A 17,941-nucleotide genomic window follows, 5' to 3' on the forward strand; every position below is an offset into this window, starting at 1 on the left:
GGGGTTGGGGGGGGGCAGAGAGAGAGAGAGAGAAAGAGAGAGAGAGCGCGCGCGCAAGAGAGAGAGCGAGAGAGAATGTGGGAGGTACACTCAATTGGTTGCCTTCCTCATGCATCCCTACTGGGGCCAGGGATTGAGCTTACAACTGAGGTATGTGCCCTTGACTTGGAACCGAACCTGAGACCCTTTGGTCCACGGGCTGATGCTCAAGCACTGAACAACCAACCAGGGCTATTAACTAAATTTTAAAAATTGTCATGTTTATTTTTTCTTTAGTTGAAAAATATTTACAAGCTTAGAAAAACAAAGTCTTTCAGAATTATATTATCTGAACATAATGATCACTATTTCAAGTTACTCTGGTACACATTTACACTCCTGTCTAATAAAAAATGAGATCATATTATATATAATTAGTATTCTGTTTTTCCCACTAAACACAAGTTTAATAATGACTAAGTAGAACTCTTTGTTCTATTTATTTATTCACCATTCTCTCATAGGCTGCAATCTCATTTTCCCTATTCTTTCCCTTTTCTAATTACTGCTGCCAAATTCTTCTGATCATTTCTTTGTACTATCTCTTTAATTTGCCCATATTTTTCACCTCCAGGCTTGTTTTTTTCCTATGAAATTAATGACTCCTGAATCACCATGTCATTCTTAAAGTTCTCTGCTTCATTGGTTGACTGTTCTGACTGCACACAAAACCTTTTATCTTTCTTTTCTCACCTTTTTCAGTGACTTCTGATGAAATAAGTGTGAATACTTATGGAGTTGAAACCTATGTCAGTGAAGTATCTTACCATTTCAGCTTCTTTTTCTTTCTTTTTAAAAAAATATATTTTATCGATTTAAAAAAATATATTTTATTGATTTTTTTACAGAGAGGAAGAGAGAGGGACAGAGAGTTAGAAACATCGATGAGAGAATCATCGATCAGCTGCCTCCTGCACACTCCTCACCGGGGATGTGCCCGCAACCAAGGTACATGCCTTGACCGGAACTGAACCTGGGACCTTTCAGTCCCCAGGCCAATGCTCTATCCACTGAACCAAACCGGTTTTGGCCAGCTTTTTCTAACTACTTGACTCCATTGCCAGATACGGTGCCAGTCTGTATGTTTCCTTTTCTAAAATGTTGTATCTGAGATTTTATATTTGCATATGTATTTAACTTTAATGAATGATTCTACTTCATTTAGGCCTTTTAAAGTTGTTGGTTTGATCATTAAAACATTACTTGTAAAATTATGTGCACAGAATGACTGTCTTAGTCTGCTGACATCTGTAGATACTCAACTTCTCAGTTCTTTATTCTATGGCTTCTGGTCAGCCCAGTGGATCCATATAGACTGAGAAATATAATCTCAGCTTTATTCTTACATTTTGCCAGGAAAAAAAAAAAGGATCTAGAGCTCTTGTGGCTTCTCTGAGAGTATTGTTTTGAATAATAATGTAGAAATGGTTGTGGATGAAATTGCGGACAGTAGTGCATGTCAGAGATATACTTTATAGAATCGTGTACATAACCTCTTTAGTAGCCAAAGAAAAATGTATCCTTAGCAGTGGATCTTTGGAAACATCGAATATTTAAGAGAATGAGGATTTAAGAAATATAGAAATTATGATTTTAAGAAATTAGGGTTATCTTAGTCACTTAGCATAAGTGTGGACATTTAGGCCTTTTTAGGTAAGGACAGTGAGACCATGGTAAAGGGAGTGTTACAGATAATTATAGAATTTAATTATTTAAGATTTGACTTTAGCTCTGACACCAAAGTCAATCATTGACTCTATTAATATTTTTATTTTATAAATAATGAGGATTATAAATTCATTGTTTTTAATTTAAGAGTTTAATTTTTACTCCTAAATGAATTTTCATATCACATTAAGTGTATTTTATGTGATGTGAATATTAAATAGGATTATTGATTTAATGATTGGCTAAGATGTATTTAATTCCTTGGAAATTAATTTTTTGATCACATGTGATCTAAATCTTATCTTTTGGTATACTCTTAGGTTTTATTTTTTTCTTAATCTCTTTGGTTCTCAAGAATCAGTATTAATTAAAGATATACTTATGGTATGCACAGTACCTGTCACAATAAACAGTCTACAAAGAAAAGCTAGCAAAAACAAAGTATTGTTTCCATTAAGGTATATTCTGAAAATTATGGATGTATGTTGTTAGGCACATATATAGGGCGCAGCAAAAGTAGGTTTACAGTTGTGAGTATGCAAAACACAGTTTGTGCTTGTATCATATTACTATTTATTAATTATTTATTGTTCATACCAACTATTGTAAACCTATTTTTGCCACACTCTGTATTTTCTTGGAATGTTATTTTGAGCTTAATTAAGTGAATTTAAAGTTTAAAATATTGAGGTGTTAGAATAGATTAAGTATACTTTTATAGTAGCTATTTAAACTGAAATGAAAATGAAAAGTACTAATATATTTGGCTATAAATCATCTTATTGAATTGTCTATGCTTCTGATTTTATTTTCTCTATTACTATATTACTTGTGGACACAACAGCATAGGCTAACATCTCTACTAGAAAAAAAGGGAAAGAAAATGAAATGTTAATATTTTATTTCTTGTGAATTAACTTTCTGCATGTTTGGGGAAAATAATTAGGAAATTTATGTATTTTTGTATGTACATCTTAACTTTAACTTAATTTCTAAGTGTTTTAAAGTTGGCTATCTACTAGCTGTTAAACTTGGCTAATTTACCTAGAGAGCTTTGATCAAAAATTTTTAAGGCCTTCTCTTCTTCCTTCTTTCCTCCACAAGACTTGTTCCTGGGTGATTCTGTTTATCAACCAGATTTGGATACCATTGGGCTATAATAAGTTATGTGTAGGTAGCCCTCTGAACCCTTTAATGGAACATACTTGCTCAATCCTTTTTAAAAAAGATTTATGTCAAATAATAAAGCCACTTAGTTTACTTGTATATAGCAAATGTAAATCTCCTTTAAAGAAACTTTGTCAACTATTTGTAACATCTCAGAACTCGCACTACTCATTAGAATATAAAATGATTGTGTTTTAAATGTTTATTTGCATTTAAGTTAGAATGAGTACTTTTTGAGAAAAATATAAATAAGATAGGGCATTAAATGTACAAAATTCTTCTTTTTTCTTCTTATTGTATTATTTTTATATTACCACATTTCTGTGGTTTATGATATCCTGCTTAGAATATGTCTCATGAAATGGTTTACACTGATGTGCCTCCAGAACAGGACCTGGGCTCAGGGTGGGGCAAGCAAAGTGCCTAGGGCACAACATTTAGGTAGGCACTTAACTTCCACTGATGTGTAGGAGTCAGTACCTCCTTAAATTTTGTGCCCTAGATGCCTCCTTGTCTCATTCCAGCCCCATCCGTACTCCAGAGAAGTAGGCTGCATGTAAATTATTTTAACTTTAGTTTAGCATAACCTCATGCATGCTTAGATATTTTGTTTTATATAGAATGAGAGGCCTGGTGCACGAAATTCATGCACTTAGGAGCGTCCCTCTCGTAGTTGGGGAGTGTTCAGGGGATGACTGACTGATGGTTTATGCCTAGTCCCCAATGGAAGTGGGCCTAACCCATCAGTCGGACATCCTTCTGCTGCTGCAGAGGCAGGAGTGCCGCTGCACTCACCAGCTGTGAGCCCGGCTTCTGGCTGAGTGGCTCTCCCCCTGTGGGAGCACATTGACCACCAGGGCACAGCTCCTGCATTGAGTGTCTGCCCCCTGGTGGTCAGTACATGTTATAACAACTAGTCAATCTGCCATTTGGTCGATTTAGATATTAGCCTTTTATTATATAGGATTAATGATATGATGAAAATAATGTAGTTAAACTCAAATTTATGTTTGCCAGAAAAAAATCAATTAACAACTTAAAAAGGTAACATTATGATTTTATGCTTTAAAAAAAAATATTTTTATTGATTTCAGAGAGGGAGAGAGAGATAGAAACATCAATGATGAGAGTGAGAATCATTGATCTGCTGCCTCCTGCATCCCCTCCTCTCCCCACCTGGGATCGAGTCCACAACCCGGGTATCGAATCCTGGGACTTTTCAGTCCGCAGGATGACACTCTATCCACTGAGCCAGACCAGCAGGGGCTATGATTTTATTCTTGCATGTTCAGTAATTGTCAGAGCTTCAGCAATTTAAGTTCAGTATAATCTTGTCTCACTGAAATATGCTTGATTCTTTTATCTATTGGCAGTTACCTGAAATCATTAGTGCTCTCTATCATAAGCTTCTTAATTTGACATGTAATACATTCAGCTCTTACAATTATAATTATTGAAATAATAAGGAATTACTCCAGTTTTACTACATTTTTATTAATAGTTTTAGAATTCTTTGAGAATTTGCCTTTGGTTTTTCTTTTTTTTTGAGTGCTACATCTGGAAATGCTCAAAAGTTGTTTGCCTTTTTAAAGGAACAGTTTGCAGGAAAGTATAACTTCTTTAGAGGTGAGGTTCAAGTTAACGAATGATGAACCATAATGTGAGGAAGCATAATATTGTGAATTATTATTTGGCAAACATAACTAATGTAGGCATTAGCTGCTGAAGCCATTAATAAACTGCCACTTGCAGAAAGCTAGAGATAGGCAACACAGAACTTTCTCTGTAAATTCTCAGAATGTGAAGTAAAGTACAACTTAGTTTGTTCAACAAGGACTAAAGTTTTAAAGTTTGATATGTTTGTAGATTTCATGATTAATGTGTAACATAGTATGAAAGGAGTATTTAGAATCCATTAAATTTGTAGATGTGACATCATTGTCAAGTCCGGCATTTATTTCTTAAAGTTAGAATTTATTTAAATGCCCCTTTTTCCCCAAATAAATTTTTGTTTCTACTTATAGTGGTGCCAAAGTAAGTTTGTCTAAATAGAATTATTTAATATTTAGTTCTGTTGATAATGTTTAAAGTAAACAAAAATAAACCCATAACAACCAAGGGTGAAGAAGTATCTAGATTTGTTTTTAGCTTTCTTTTTCATGGTTTCTCAGAAGTGTATCATATTATAAATACATTCAAAATGTTTTGCTCTGAGGATATGCAGCATTCCTATAAAGGTTAAATCAATAAAAATGATTTGGACACATTCCTAAGCATGGCTAGAACAGGTAGCCCGTTGTTTTAGGTACCCTTGAGTTTCTGGAGCAGATCATTATGGCGTAGCAAAGAACTTACTAAAAGTTGCTTTCTATGTGTAGACGCATCAGCTTAAAAAAGTAAGATTTTCTGGTCTTTTAGAAATGGATATTTTTAAAGTAGCCCTATGTGTATTGATTTAATGATGTGTTATAAACTATGTTAAAATTTTGAAGCTTTTTTTCCCTCCGAATGCTGAAGATAAACCATAATTGATAAGGAAGAGGTACGTACAGGAAAAATGCAATGGGCAAGCCTTTCCAGCCAGTTTAGAATAAATGATAGTCTTATGAATAAAGAAAGTATCACAAATTATAATTGTAAATTTAGGAATTAGATGTGATTCTTTTTAGTCTTGCCAGTTTAGAAGAACATTCTGTAGTTACTGGTATGTTATGTTCCTTTGAGCAGTTTAAAAGGCAAGCTTTAATTTTAGCATTTATTTTAAAAAGCATAATTATTCTCCTGTGCTCAGGGTTGAATTTCTTAGTATGGTATTGTTGCTAGGTAGAGTTTTATTTTATACAATGTTTGCTGTTTTCATATTATTTCATATATTTGAGTAATGCAAGTTTTAAGTGCATATATAAGCTTTCAGATCACATAGTTTTCACAGCTTACTTTTCAAAAAATATCTTTTTGTCAACTTATAATAATATGATTTTTCTTAAATGTTTCCTAGAAATATCATTGAGAGTAGTAGATGATTTTGGGTCATGGAAAAGCAGTGAATTGACAATGCATTTGGCTGAATAGGTTTAAATCAAAGTGGAAAATTTGAGTTACATATAGTAATGTAGCTTCATTATAGAAAATTTCTTCCTATCATTTTGTATGTGTCATTTATAACTACCTTGTAAGTAAATACTTTATTGAATATATTTTATGTTATTTGTTGGAAGACATGATTTTACTTCATAGATAAGAAAATGGTTTGAACATGTCTCAGCAAAAATTTTTCCCATATATAAATACATATATAGAGTAATTTAACCATTTAATAATTAAACAATTTAACAATTTAAACCAAATATTTTGTTGCCTTAAAACGTGTTGTGTTTCTTGATATATTATGGTTTATCATTATATTTTTAAAAGTAATATTTATAAAAGTAAAAACAAGCCTAATAATTAGCATATGACTCAGTTTTCTTCATGGATACTTGTGAATGATAATTAAAAAAAAATATCTTCATGTGTCTTCTCTGGTCCTACTGGTGTACTAAAATATTCTGCATTATGCTAATGCATATTGTAAGGGAAATATACTGTTAAACGTTTATTACTAAATCAAGAATGATATATCTCTGACAATAGTGATTGCTCCTATCTAGCTTAGATAATAACATGTTTAAAATGAAGTGGCTACTAGTGACAAAAAGTTTAGAAAATGTTGTTATGTTTTCTTCCTAAAATTCATGAGAGAGAGAGAGAGAGAGAGAGAGAGAGAAAGAGAGAGAGAGAGAGAGAGAGAGAAAGAGCACACATTATCGTATTTAGTTTTAATAACTGGGGGAATGTTAAGAATCTGTGTGAACATTGGAGTTTTAATAACATGAAAAAGAGGAGTTTCTACTATAGAGAGAAGTTAATGATCAAAGGTTTGGATTGCATTGACTTTAAGTTTGTATTGCTTTACAAATGTACTCTAGTACATTGACTTGATAAATAGTATCTGCATTGTGGACTTATTTTTTTTTAATATTTTCATTTTTAGTGTTGAACTCTGTATTTGTAAGAACAGAACAATTTTTTTCTGCTTTTTGTCAGAAGTTGAATTACCTAAAAGCTTTGCCAATTTCATGACAGGTAAAAATTAATCTCACTAGATTACCTTTTATAATCAATTATTTTACCTAATGTTAAGATGCTACTGTCCTGATGGAAGTTTTCTTGTGGGTATCTTCTTATAACATCTTAATGTTTCTGAATTGGGTGGTAAGGTACTTTGTATGAAACTATATACTTTTATATCCATTTTATAAAAAACAGTAATTGGTATAAGGTAGATTATTAACATAAAGAAGTTTTTTCTGTTGTACTATATTATTGCAGATTTCTGTAATCTTATGTAAATATATGAAATAAAGTGAGAATTCACTTTTTTCCAAAAAATTGTTTTTCTTTGAGCTGTATATACAGAAAAGTCTTACAATAAAGTTATTGTTGATTAGAGGAAATATGCACACTTGTCTTTTGGATACTTATGTGTCTGTTTTCTAGGATCAAGTTACACAAGTTAAGCCAATGGTGGGTTAAAATGTTAATTGTAAAATGTAGCACTTTATTTTTTCTTTTCAACTTCATGATGAATTCATTTTGTTGAGCTTCATTTAGGTAATTTTTAATCATTTGGTAGAAATAATGCTACATTTTCACATATCCTGGAAATGTGAAATCTAAATTGCACAATCAGTAGAGAAATTTAAAAATAAAATTAATTATTATTGATAATGAAGCAAAATAACAAAATTAAAATCACAATGCCTAATTTAAATTATTTACTCAGGTTACATGGGCAATGAGTAAATATATAGAAAATATACTGTTTAACTCCAGACTAGAGTTGGTCTTTGAGGTCATGTCCATAAATAGCTATTTGTTAGCAGAGTAATTACATTCATATTTGTTCTTTTGAACTGTAATAATTTGTTTTACTGATATCAGTTTTTAATTTTTTTAGTTTATAAGTGGAAAATAAATTCTTGAGCTTTATAGACATAGTTTTTAGTTGTTTTTATCTTGAGTTTCCCAGTAGATGCTGGATCTTTGTTATCAGTTTTATAGGTTGACATTTTACGCAAAAAAGTAATTATCTTTCACAACAAAGCTACAAACAATACTTCAGATCAATAATTTACAACTGTTTTTCTCTGATTTGCAATAATTATCACAAGTGCTGTCGTCACTTATGTGTATGCACTCGTATGCATATGCACATGGAAAATCATATACTATGTATTAAAATTTGGAACTGAACTGATATTTGAAAGAAATTAAAATTATATTATTTATTTTTCCAAAGAAATACTGAATATGTTTTTAAAACCTTTCTGATGCTTATCATTGTGATTTAGCTAATATTTTTCCTTTATTTGCTTTTTTTTTTTACTGAACCACAAAATAGACTTAGTTGTAAGATATTTGATTATAAGGAATATGTAAACAATGGTTTGGCAGACTCATGGTTCATATAATTTTAGAGGAACCTATAAATGTGTATTTTAATTTTTGAATTTTAAAAGTCTTTTATATAAATATATTTTTATAGTTGATGGTATAATGATTTTAGTAGACCACCATTGCTGTAAAAAAAAAAAAGAGCCAGTTTTATTGAAAATTAAAATAACTTATTTGATGATGTTGTAAAAATTATTTTTCTTGCAAAGGATATTTAGATGTACCTACATAGGAATGTCACTTCTCTATTATAAGTTTTCTGTCTAATTTCTTAAGGGATGGCATAGAAATAATACTGATATTAGAGTCTTAACCGTTAATACAATAATCTTAAATGCATGTTTTAGAACACTTAACTTTATTCATCTTCTGACATCAATATAATAATTTTAAAATATCTTAAACATTAAAAAAAATTGCATTTGCTTGCTATGCTTATATGGTAAAGAATTCCTTGTTTTGTGGACAATTTATTTGAGAAATGAAAATCATTTAATCAAGATAAACGTAACATTTATGTTCTTTTTATTATAACCAAAATTGCACTTGGTTTGACTTTTGCTCCTAGACTATGTATTATATATTGTGTTTATGAGTATTAATAGGAATATAGGGAATAGGATGAATAATGAATTATTTTTCACTGCAAATATTAAGTGCTTATGTAGCAACTAGCTTTTAAAGAACTCTTAATTCTGCAGCTCATCTTATTTGGGAATTATTTTATATATCAGGAAAATGATAATCTTTATTAGTAAAAGAAAGCATTTATAAAGAAATATGTTTCAGAGTTAACATCCTATTCAATAACAACACTATAAACACGTGAAATGGTTAATATGGTATTGCTTATATCCATCTAACCCTTTTTCAAACCTTAAACCCGATATCCTTAATAAATAGTATATAGAGGAGGAAATTAAAAAAAATTCAACATTAGATGAGTATATTATATTCACTGTAATTGAAGAGCACTTAATCTCAGTCGCTATACAAGTCTTTAAAAAGTTATGTAGGGATGTAAGGCCTGTTTTATGTCTGTTTGTTCTTGAGTGGACAAAAGTTTGTGATCTACTGTTGTTGAAATTGTAAGGAAGCTTCCTTTAAATAAAGTATGATTTCCTTATTATTTTTTGAATTATAGCACATTAATCAAAATACACGTCCAATGAATTTCATAATATTTATAATAGCAATAGCTTGTATTCAGGTGTATATTTTCATTATGTGAGACTTTTCTAAAGATTCATTTTAAAATATTAAACACTGCAGATTTTATGAAGGTTTTTCATATACTTTAAACAGTTATCTTTCTGTACTTTACTCTTTGGAAAATATTAAGTATTGGAGGTTATCGTTATCCTTATTATGGGAGTTTAATGACATATAGTGGTTTTGTTTTTGTTTTTTGTTTTTTTTTTGTAGAATTTTATCTGTAGTGGAATTTGGTTGTTAGAAGAAAAAAGTAGTGTATTGAGGTAACATATTGGGAAGTTTCTGCATTGGTTTTGCTAGCACCCATTTAAGGCCTAACATGGTATATGACTAGAAAAAATAGTTTTGCTTTGTCATATTTACAGTTTTATTCAAAGAAAGGATTTTTTAATGTTGAAGGTATTGGTCTATTTGACCTTATATATAATAATTTTAAAGAGACGCTATATAGGTAATCTGACTGTTCCAGTGAGCCTTTTCTTAGCTAATAGCATTTGCACTCCTAATGCTTTTTAAGGAGCTTTTGATATGACCTCTCTATTGACTCAGAGTTGTCACATTAATATCCTTGGACAAAGGTTAGAACAGCATGGGAGGTTGGCATTTGTATGCTTTGGAGAGGGATTGAGATGCTACCCTGTTTTGCCATCAATTTTCAAGTATGCATGGGTGCATCATTAATCATAGGAAATGCAAAAATAAATAATGATTCAGTCCAATTGGATTTTTTATATGAATACTTACCTTTTCCTTTTTTTGTATATACAGTTGAGGTATTTGGGTAACCCCTAACCTTTTGCTTCAACAAAGAAGTACAGTATAAAAATATTACCACAGTTTTCATGTGAGCAGCTCTTGAGAGGGGAAAAAGAAAGCTCTCTAGATGAATACTTGTTGAAAAAAACAGTTGTGATACAGAATGTCTTAACTCAGCCCCAATACAGTACTTGAGGACCACCAGTGGATAAAATTGAAAGCATATGATTTTGAAGCACTAGGAAAGGTTTGTAATTGATTAGTGCTGGTTGAAAGCATTGAAGAACAGTGAGTTTTGATTTGTGAATGGTTCTATTCAATAAGGATTAATTCTGTGTGTTTGATAAAATCTTAGTGCTTTCAATGAGTTAGCTTTCCCCCCCTCTGCAGTTTATTTAACCATCAAATATTTCAGTGTTGTTTTAACAAACTGGAACATTTCTATCTTACTGAATTTAACTTTAGCATGACTGATTTAAACAAGTCAAACTATCAGTGATTAGTTTGAAGGGTGTAATTGAATATATTAATTTTTAAAAAAATAACTAAAATAATAATGTAATCACATATATTTCATGCCTTCCTTTGTAATTTAGAGACTAGGAAGTCATATAGACTACCAAAATATTTTATGCAATTTCTTTGAAATATTTTACGATTTAATAGAGTTCTAAAATTTAAAAGTGAAATCTAACAATTTTTCATGCAAAATTAGGATTGTTTTTTTTATAATTTAAAATAATTTATAATACGAGTCTTTGGGAATTGCATAGATATTTTTAGCTTAATTTGTGTTGGAGTGGTCTTCTGTGTTTGTTCTTGACTTTTAAATTTCTCTGGATTTTGGAATTATTTTGGAAGTAAGTTGTGACACTTTGTCACTATTAAACGTTGTAACTAAAATTATCATTACTGGTATGTACAGCTGTTATTTTGGAAATCAGTGTTCACACATCCTTTTCAATAAGTCACTGTGGTCAGTTACAAAGGTTTTATATAGAAGTTTTAATCGGTCAAACTGATATATTTTCATAACTTCTTAACTGTGAGTCACATCTGTCACTTTCAACAGATTTTATGATAAATAATAGGCTTATTTTGAGTAGTGCAGATTGAAAATTCCTTGTTAATTTAAGATAAATGATATGCTAAGAGAGCAAGGACACTGAAATACATTCTGTCTCTCACACGCACCCTTTTCACTCATTATATTTGGCTGAGGCAATGGTCTGGTGTATGCTTTGTCCCTCACCTAGGAAAAGCCTAAACTTTAAAAAACAGATCTATCAAATTAGAGCACATACTTTCATTTCAGGAGGTTGTTTTGATAATCATCATATAAGAATTTAAAGCCCTAAGTGCGATTTTCAACTTCAAATAGATTATAGATTGGTGAAATGTTTGCAGTGTGACGATAACCTATACATAATGTCCACTACCCACTCACCTGTAATTAGTTCAGTGTAGTGGGTTCATCTGAAATCTCTATCCACGCTCTAACCCTAAAGTACTATTTGGGGTTGAGAGAGGATAAATTCCACTTTTCAGAAAAATAATTGTTATGTTGTCTAAAAATATATGACATTCGATAGAAGATGATCTTTATTTAGTTCACTATAGTGCCTTGTTTTATAAATTGGTAATTTTAGAAATTTTACTATAGAAATAGTTATTAAGGGTGTCACAGAAATATAAGACTGCTCATATGATAAAGAGCATTTTAACATATCCTTTGTGATAATATCAATAACTTTAGTTGTAATGATGAAATAGTCCTTGAAACTTGTGTTCCTGATCTAGTTAGAAAAATGTATTTTATTTTTAAACAGAATAATATTGTGAAAGAGTAACTTAACTGCTTGCGATGCCTGTTTTAAGTTATCCCTTCATATAACAATAGTTTTAGCCATTTTTTTCCTCATCTTTTGGATAGAAACAGCAAAAGTACTCACTTATAAGCTATAATTATGATACGATCTATAATGCAGTCTAATTCTATGTTCTGCTTCCTTAATGCAGAGAAATTTAGAGTACCTCTTATTGACCACCATTAAGTTAAAAAAAATAATCTGTGATTATTATGTTGTATGTGTTACAACTGAGGCGACCCACTACAACTCTTGAACGATTCACTACAGCAGTTTTACATTTTGTTGGTAAAATACAGTGTACATTTCCTCACCCTTTAAAGAGAAACCTTTTTCTCCCCTTCAGGTTTATTTCTCTTTGACCTAAACTAAGACTGATCCTCTGATAGCCAGTTAAAATGTGTGAAGTAGGAGGAGTAAAGGAAACTCCAATCGTTAGTTGTAAGTTATAAAGCAAAGTTAATATATACACAGCAAAAGATTTATTTTAAAGGCTAAAAGAAAATTTTATAAACTTGCCTTGTAGTTGGAATATGTTGGACATCATAAAGAAAATCTTGTAAGTGTTTAGATATTTTACTATAATACCATATCAGCAGATGAATGTTGAAGTAGTTTGTTTTTGTGTAGCAACATTATTTTGAAATTAAATATTAAGGGACTATATTATGGCTGTTTTTCTTTAAAAGTCCAGCATGATTTAATGGGTATAGCTCTTTTAAATCATGCAGGGTATCCTTACAGAGTTTTATTTTTCATGAAACTGAACGGTATTCATTTTGGTAAGTTCAAGAATATAATTAAAAGAATCCTAGTCGTCTCAATGTTTGCTCTGTTTTTATAACAGGTTCTACACATGGGTAATAGTGTGTAGATGTGAAGTTAAAATTACATAGAAAAGCACAATTACTTGGAATTTTTAAAGATTTCTGTAAACTTTTTTAATATCCTGGATATCCTGCTTAACAATAAAGATCTTTTAAAAAATGACTATTACATACTTAACATAATTTTATTGCAGTTGAACATATGCTTCAATTACAAAAAGTTGCTTAGAAACAATCTTATACAGATAGCTTATGATATGATGCAGTTTAAAATTATAAATATATTTCTTGTAGTCGGACTAGTTAAAATGTTAGCTGCACTGCAGACTTATTTCTCTGTTTTACATGGGAGAGCATAATGTTGAGATAATTCTGTGGTCTGTTATTTTGTAAAATTACTTCCTTTTTGAAGTTTGCTCAAATATTGGGAGCTGCCGGAATGAATACTTCATAATACTTTGATTAATTTAGTATCTAATTTTATTTCAGTAAGGGTTAATGAGAATATTAAACCTTTTTATTGTTTTAACTACCTTATTTCTATACTTCTGAAAAACATTTTGACTAATATAAGATAATTTAATTTTTTTCTATTTCAGGTCATTACTCTGAGAAGTAGATAAGTTACAGATGCCAAATGCAAATATGTACAGCAATTTAACTTTTCACATTTAGTGCAACAAAATACCATTATTATTATTTTCCTTAATATAATGTTATCCGGAAAAGCTAGCAGTTAACTTATCCAAGAAACATACCTTTATGTTTAACAGGTTCATCTCTTACAGGATTTTAAAATATGGTAACACTTACCCCAAAAGAAGTTTTGCTGACATGGTGTCACTGTGCTGAAGAGGCTGTTTGATGCCATAGTCCCTCCTTTTTTTTTCAGATAGAACTTGTACCCTCTGTTGTAAATTCTGCTTGCAGCCTTAAACTGAAAATACAAACCATACCCAAACCTTGTTTTAGTTTTGCAGTATGACTGAAGTACATAGACTTTATATTTATTTTTTTTTTCTGTCAAGAAATTATGTAGCTGGTAACATGTGAAAAGCAAGGAAACAAAACAAAAAGAGAATGAGCAAATATTTGAAGGACCTACTATTACTGCATAGACTGTGGTTAGAGAGCACTCACTGACTCTGTTGGTCTCCGTGGCTGGTAGTGACCTGCGGAGATTAACCATTTAAAAACCAGAGACTTCTTGCTGTCCTCCTGGAGAAAGTTTGCACCGCACTTGTGGTTCTGTGGTTGTTTGTGAGGCGAATGAAGCATTCACACAATCCAAAAAAGCAAAAGCTTTAAAACTCCTTTTTTTTGCAAGCACTATTACTGGAGAGACAGAATCATGTGGTTTGTGACCTCACAGTGCTCAAAGTGAAGTGGGACTGCCTACCACTGTGGCTTTTTCCCCCCCTTGCTCTTGCTCTCTCTTTCTCTCTCTCTCTCTGACAAAAGGCTTGTGGTAAGGCCCTTCCTGGCATCCAGAAGGATATAGCTGTTTAATTTTTGTGACTCATGAGGATTTGGATAGAATACAAATGCTGAAGGAGCTCAAACTCCTGTAAGGTTAAGCATTTGTAGAACAGAACTCTGCAGTTAAGGGCTTTCCTTTCTATTCCTCCCACCCCCACTTTTTTTTTTTTTTTTTTTTGACTCCTCCTTTTATTTAGTTCATTATTGTGTCTGTGGAAAAATGAGCAAAATTGGCTCAAGAGGCTGTGTGAAATTCTGAACAACAGTGATGATTTACAATAATTTACATCTTTGGATTGTATCACATTCTGGGGTCTGCTTCATATTTGCTGGGTGATTGGAGTCCTTCTGTTTTTCTTTTTCCTGTCTTCTTAAACTTGTGAATCTGTAACTCATTGTAAAAAAGTTTACCTTTCTTAAGGTCTGGTTGCAAACTGCTTGCTGGGCTTGACTGTAATTGGCTGTCCTGAAAGTGTTAGTCTGGGGATTCCTTTTACAAATGTTAAATCATGTCTGTCTAGTTTATGTATGATCAATATTAGAGCTGGCTCCTATAGTTTGGATTAAATGTAATTAGTATCATTTATATTATTTATACCTTTCTATTATGACTAGTTTAAAGATTTATAAAAAGCAATGATAAGAATTGTAACAGATTATTGGCTGAATTTTAGTTTTCTTTATGTTGTAATGATTTTCATTTTTCAAGAAATTATATTCATTTTGCATAATTCTTTAGTTTATTTGGATTTTAACTTTAATGTCAGAGCCTTTGCTAACAAATCTTATACATGTATAAAGTAAAATTCTTATGTTGTAACTTAGATTGTTCAATATTAGGTTTGATAAACTCAGAATAGAGTGGGTTAACAGAAGCTGTATTTTTTGTTTATAATGAAAGCTTTGAAATAAATTGCAAAATGCTGTGTGTAGCAAGAAATAATGCACACAGACAGAGTATGTTAGTCGTCTCGATTTGCTAATTCTGATTCAGAAGAAAATTGGAAACATCTTTGGGAAACTATCTCCTTTGTTGCCCCTTTGGACATGTATGTATAGAACTCATTTTCTTATTAGGATGATTATATATCTTAGGCAGAGAATTTCATATTTATGAATAGAGCTTCCTGTTTTCATCAGTTGGGAGCAATGGGGTATTTTTCAACAAAAATTATAAAGCTGAACAGACCAATTTTCTAGGCATTCCCCCCCTCCCTCCCCCCCATTTATCAGCCACTCTGAATTTGCATGTTTGACTTCTTCCTAGTGTGATAGTAACTAGGAGTGGCATAGAGTAAATGATTGAGAGGGTGGGCGGAGACAGTGAATTACAAAACATTATTTGGGGTTGATAATGGGGCAGGGGCTGGGAAACACTAAGGAAGGTGTTAGAGCCAAAATATTCTTGCCTATGGACTTCCCAGCACAGTTCATTATCTGCTTTTGATTTATATTAGATAAAGATAAATGTGCAGACATGTTCATAAATTTCTTCACAAAATATTTGATTTGCCCAAAATGCACAGGAAAGACATGGGAATGATTTTAATCCTTTATTATTCACATGTCCAGAACTTTCTCATAACAAACTTTTAGTGATAAAACACTAGACATGCACTTTAGTGTTTCATTTAAAATATATATTTATGCCTGATTGTGTATGTAAACATTTTACATTGAAAAGTAAAACTTTCATTTAATGTAATTATTCATACAAAAGAGAAAAGTTATTTAGTTACACTTTTAAAATGACTATGGTGTACTGGTTTGATCTATAATATATCTAAAGGAGGTCTTTGTTTATATAATTTGTGGAATTTCCAAATGTTGTTCCATATGCACATACAATAGCAACAGAATCAGGTAGTTGAAAAAATTTAGGTAGCCGCTATAGTATGGCAAATAAATGTTTTTTTTAGTGTCTGTGTAAGGATTCTCTGATGTCTTATAACCCCAACTATTAGCTAAATATTTTCTCCCTTAAATGTTTTTAAAAAATTATGTGCACATTGGCCCTCTAACCTAACTTTGTAAGCATTTGAATAATTTTCAACATCTGTGCATCTATTACCTGCTTTTTCTCTTTTGTGCGGGTAACCCTCCTGCACATAATTTTTGGGTCAGGATAATCACTCATGTTCTGTAAGAGTTTAGTAGGTATTGTTAAATATGACTTTTATGTTTTGTGTGAGGCCCATCAAGTTCTGGCAGTAGAAAGACAGTAAAGTCATGTGCTTAAAGTTTGTATATTTATTATCCACACATTCTTTTTCTAAATTGAAAGTATATCCACTTTGAAGCAAATATTACTTTGTGATAAAAATTAAAAAACAAGTGATAAAGTTACATATATAATAATTGAGTGTTTAATTAGAAGTAACTTATCACATGTAATAAAGAAAGATTGACTCAGAAAAGTCACTGCAAATAAAGCTCTTGATTATGGATTTATACGATGCTTAAAATGAGAAATGGAACCACAGAATTCTTTGGTTGTTGTTTTTCAAAGACCCTCAAAACTTCATGTTTGGGGATTATGTTAGTATTTGCTATGCTGATGTAAGTAACAAATTTAGTTTACTTACATAATGTATGAAAATAAATTATGTACCTTAATGCCATAGACATGAACTAGCCCTTTGAACTTGAAATCAAATTCAGTAAGTAAAGACGTTAGTTATCTTGCTCCCCCATTACCTTGTATTTACTAAATTTGTCAACATTGGTCAAACTTTTAATATTGTATACTGTTACACTATATAACAGTAGAATAGTTTTTTTTTTAAATGTTACATATATATATTCATTGTTACCTTTGAATTATTATTTTTTTTATTTTCTGAACTAATGATCCTACTTAGATTCAATAGTTTTATCAGTGTCAATATTGTCCTTATTTCTATGTTTTTTTTTATTTTTTATTGTTTTAACTTCTATTTGGTGCTGTTCAATTTTTCTTTTAATTGAAAGCCACAGGGCCAAATTATTTGATGTAGGTTTTTTATTAATTGTAGACATTCTAATTTGGCTTAAATTTTTCTTACTGGTAATGAGGTTTTTAGGAAGACATTTTTTGTTTTAGCTTGGTATATGACATTTTATTTTTTGACTTTTTTTGGAGTTAATGTATAGCTATTTAAGCTGACATAACATTTATTGGGCCTTATATTGATGATTTGAAAAGGTTTTATATTAGTTAAATACATTATTAGTACTTTAAGTTATGATTATGAGATATTAATTTTACTTCCTTATTTTAATGGGGTGTATGCTTATTTCTGTGATTGTGTGTTCAGCGTATTACTTTGTGTTACTTTTTGTAATGAGTATTTTTTTTACTTCTCAGTTTGTTTTAATTAAATTATGTAAAAACCCAAGCACCACCATGTCCATGATTGCTGGAACAACTTCATTTAGTTAGTATTA

At 31.0% G+C, this 17,941-nt stretch overlaps 2 protein-coding genes across 7 annotated transcripts in view; one reads left to right on the top strand and one right to left on the bottom strand.

Moving 5' to 3' along the window:
* The window catches only part of RUNX2 (RUNX family transcription factor 2), a 330,253-nt gene extending 315,939 nt beyond the window's left edge, over positions 1–14,314 (bottom strand). For all 5 annotated transcript variants that reach the window (XM_045573188.1, XM_045573187.1, XM_036413602.2 and 2 more), the window contains exons 1-2: positions 14,177–14,314; positions 13,850–13,973 (exon numbers count right to left, since the gene is read on the bottom strand). In XM_045573188.1, coding sequence (XP_045429144.1) covers positions 13,850–13,973; positions 14,177–14,314 — 262 coding nt within the window. The remainder of the gene's footprint in view (positions 1–13,849; positions 13,974–14,176) is intronic.
* SUPT3H (SPT3 homolog, SAGA and STAGA complex component) overlaps positions 1–17,941 on the top strand; it is a 393,577-nt gene that overhangs the window by 45,254 nt on the left and 330,382 nt on the right. The window lies entirely within an intron of this gene.

Source organism: Pipistrellus kuhlii, unplaced genomic scaffold (genome assembly GCF_014108245.1).
Source record: "Pipistrellus kuhlii isolate mPipKuh1 unplaced genomic scaffold, mPipKuh1.p scaffold_m20_p_5, whole genome shotgun sequence".
Taxonomy (NCBI): domain Eukaryota; kingdom Metazoa; phylum Chordata; class Mammalia; order Chiroptera; family Vespertilionidae; genus Pipistrellus; species Pipistrellus kuhlii.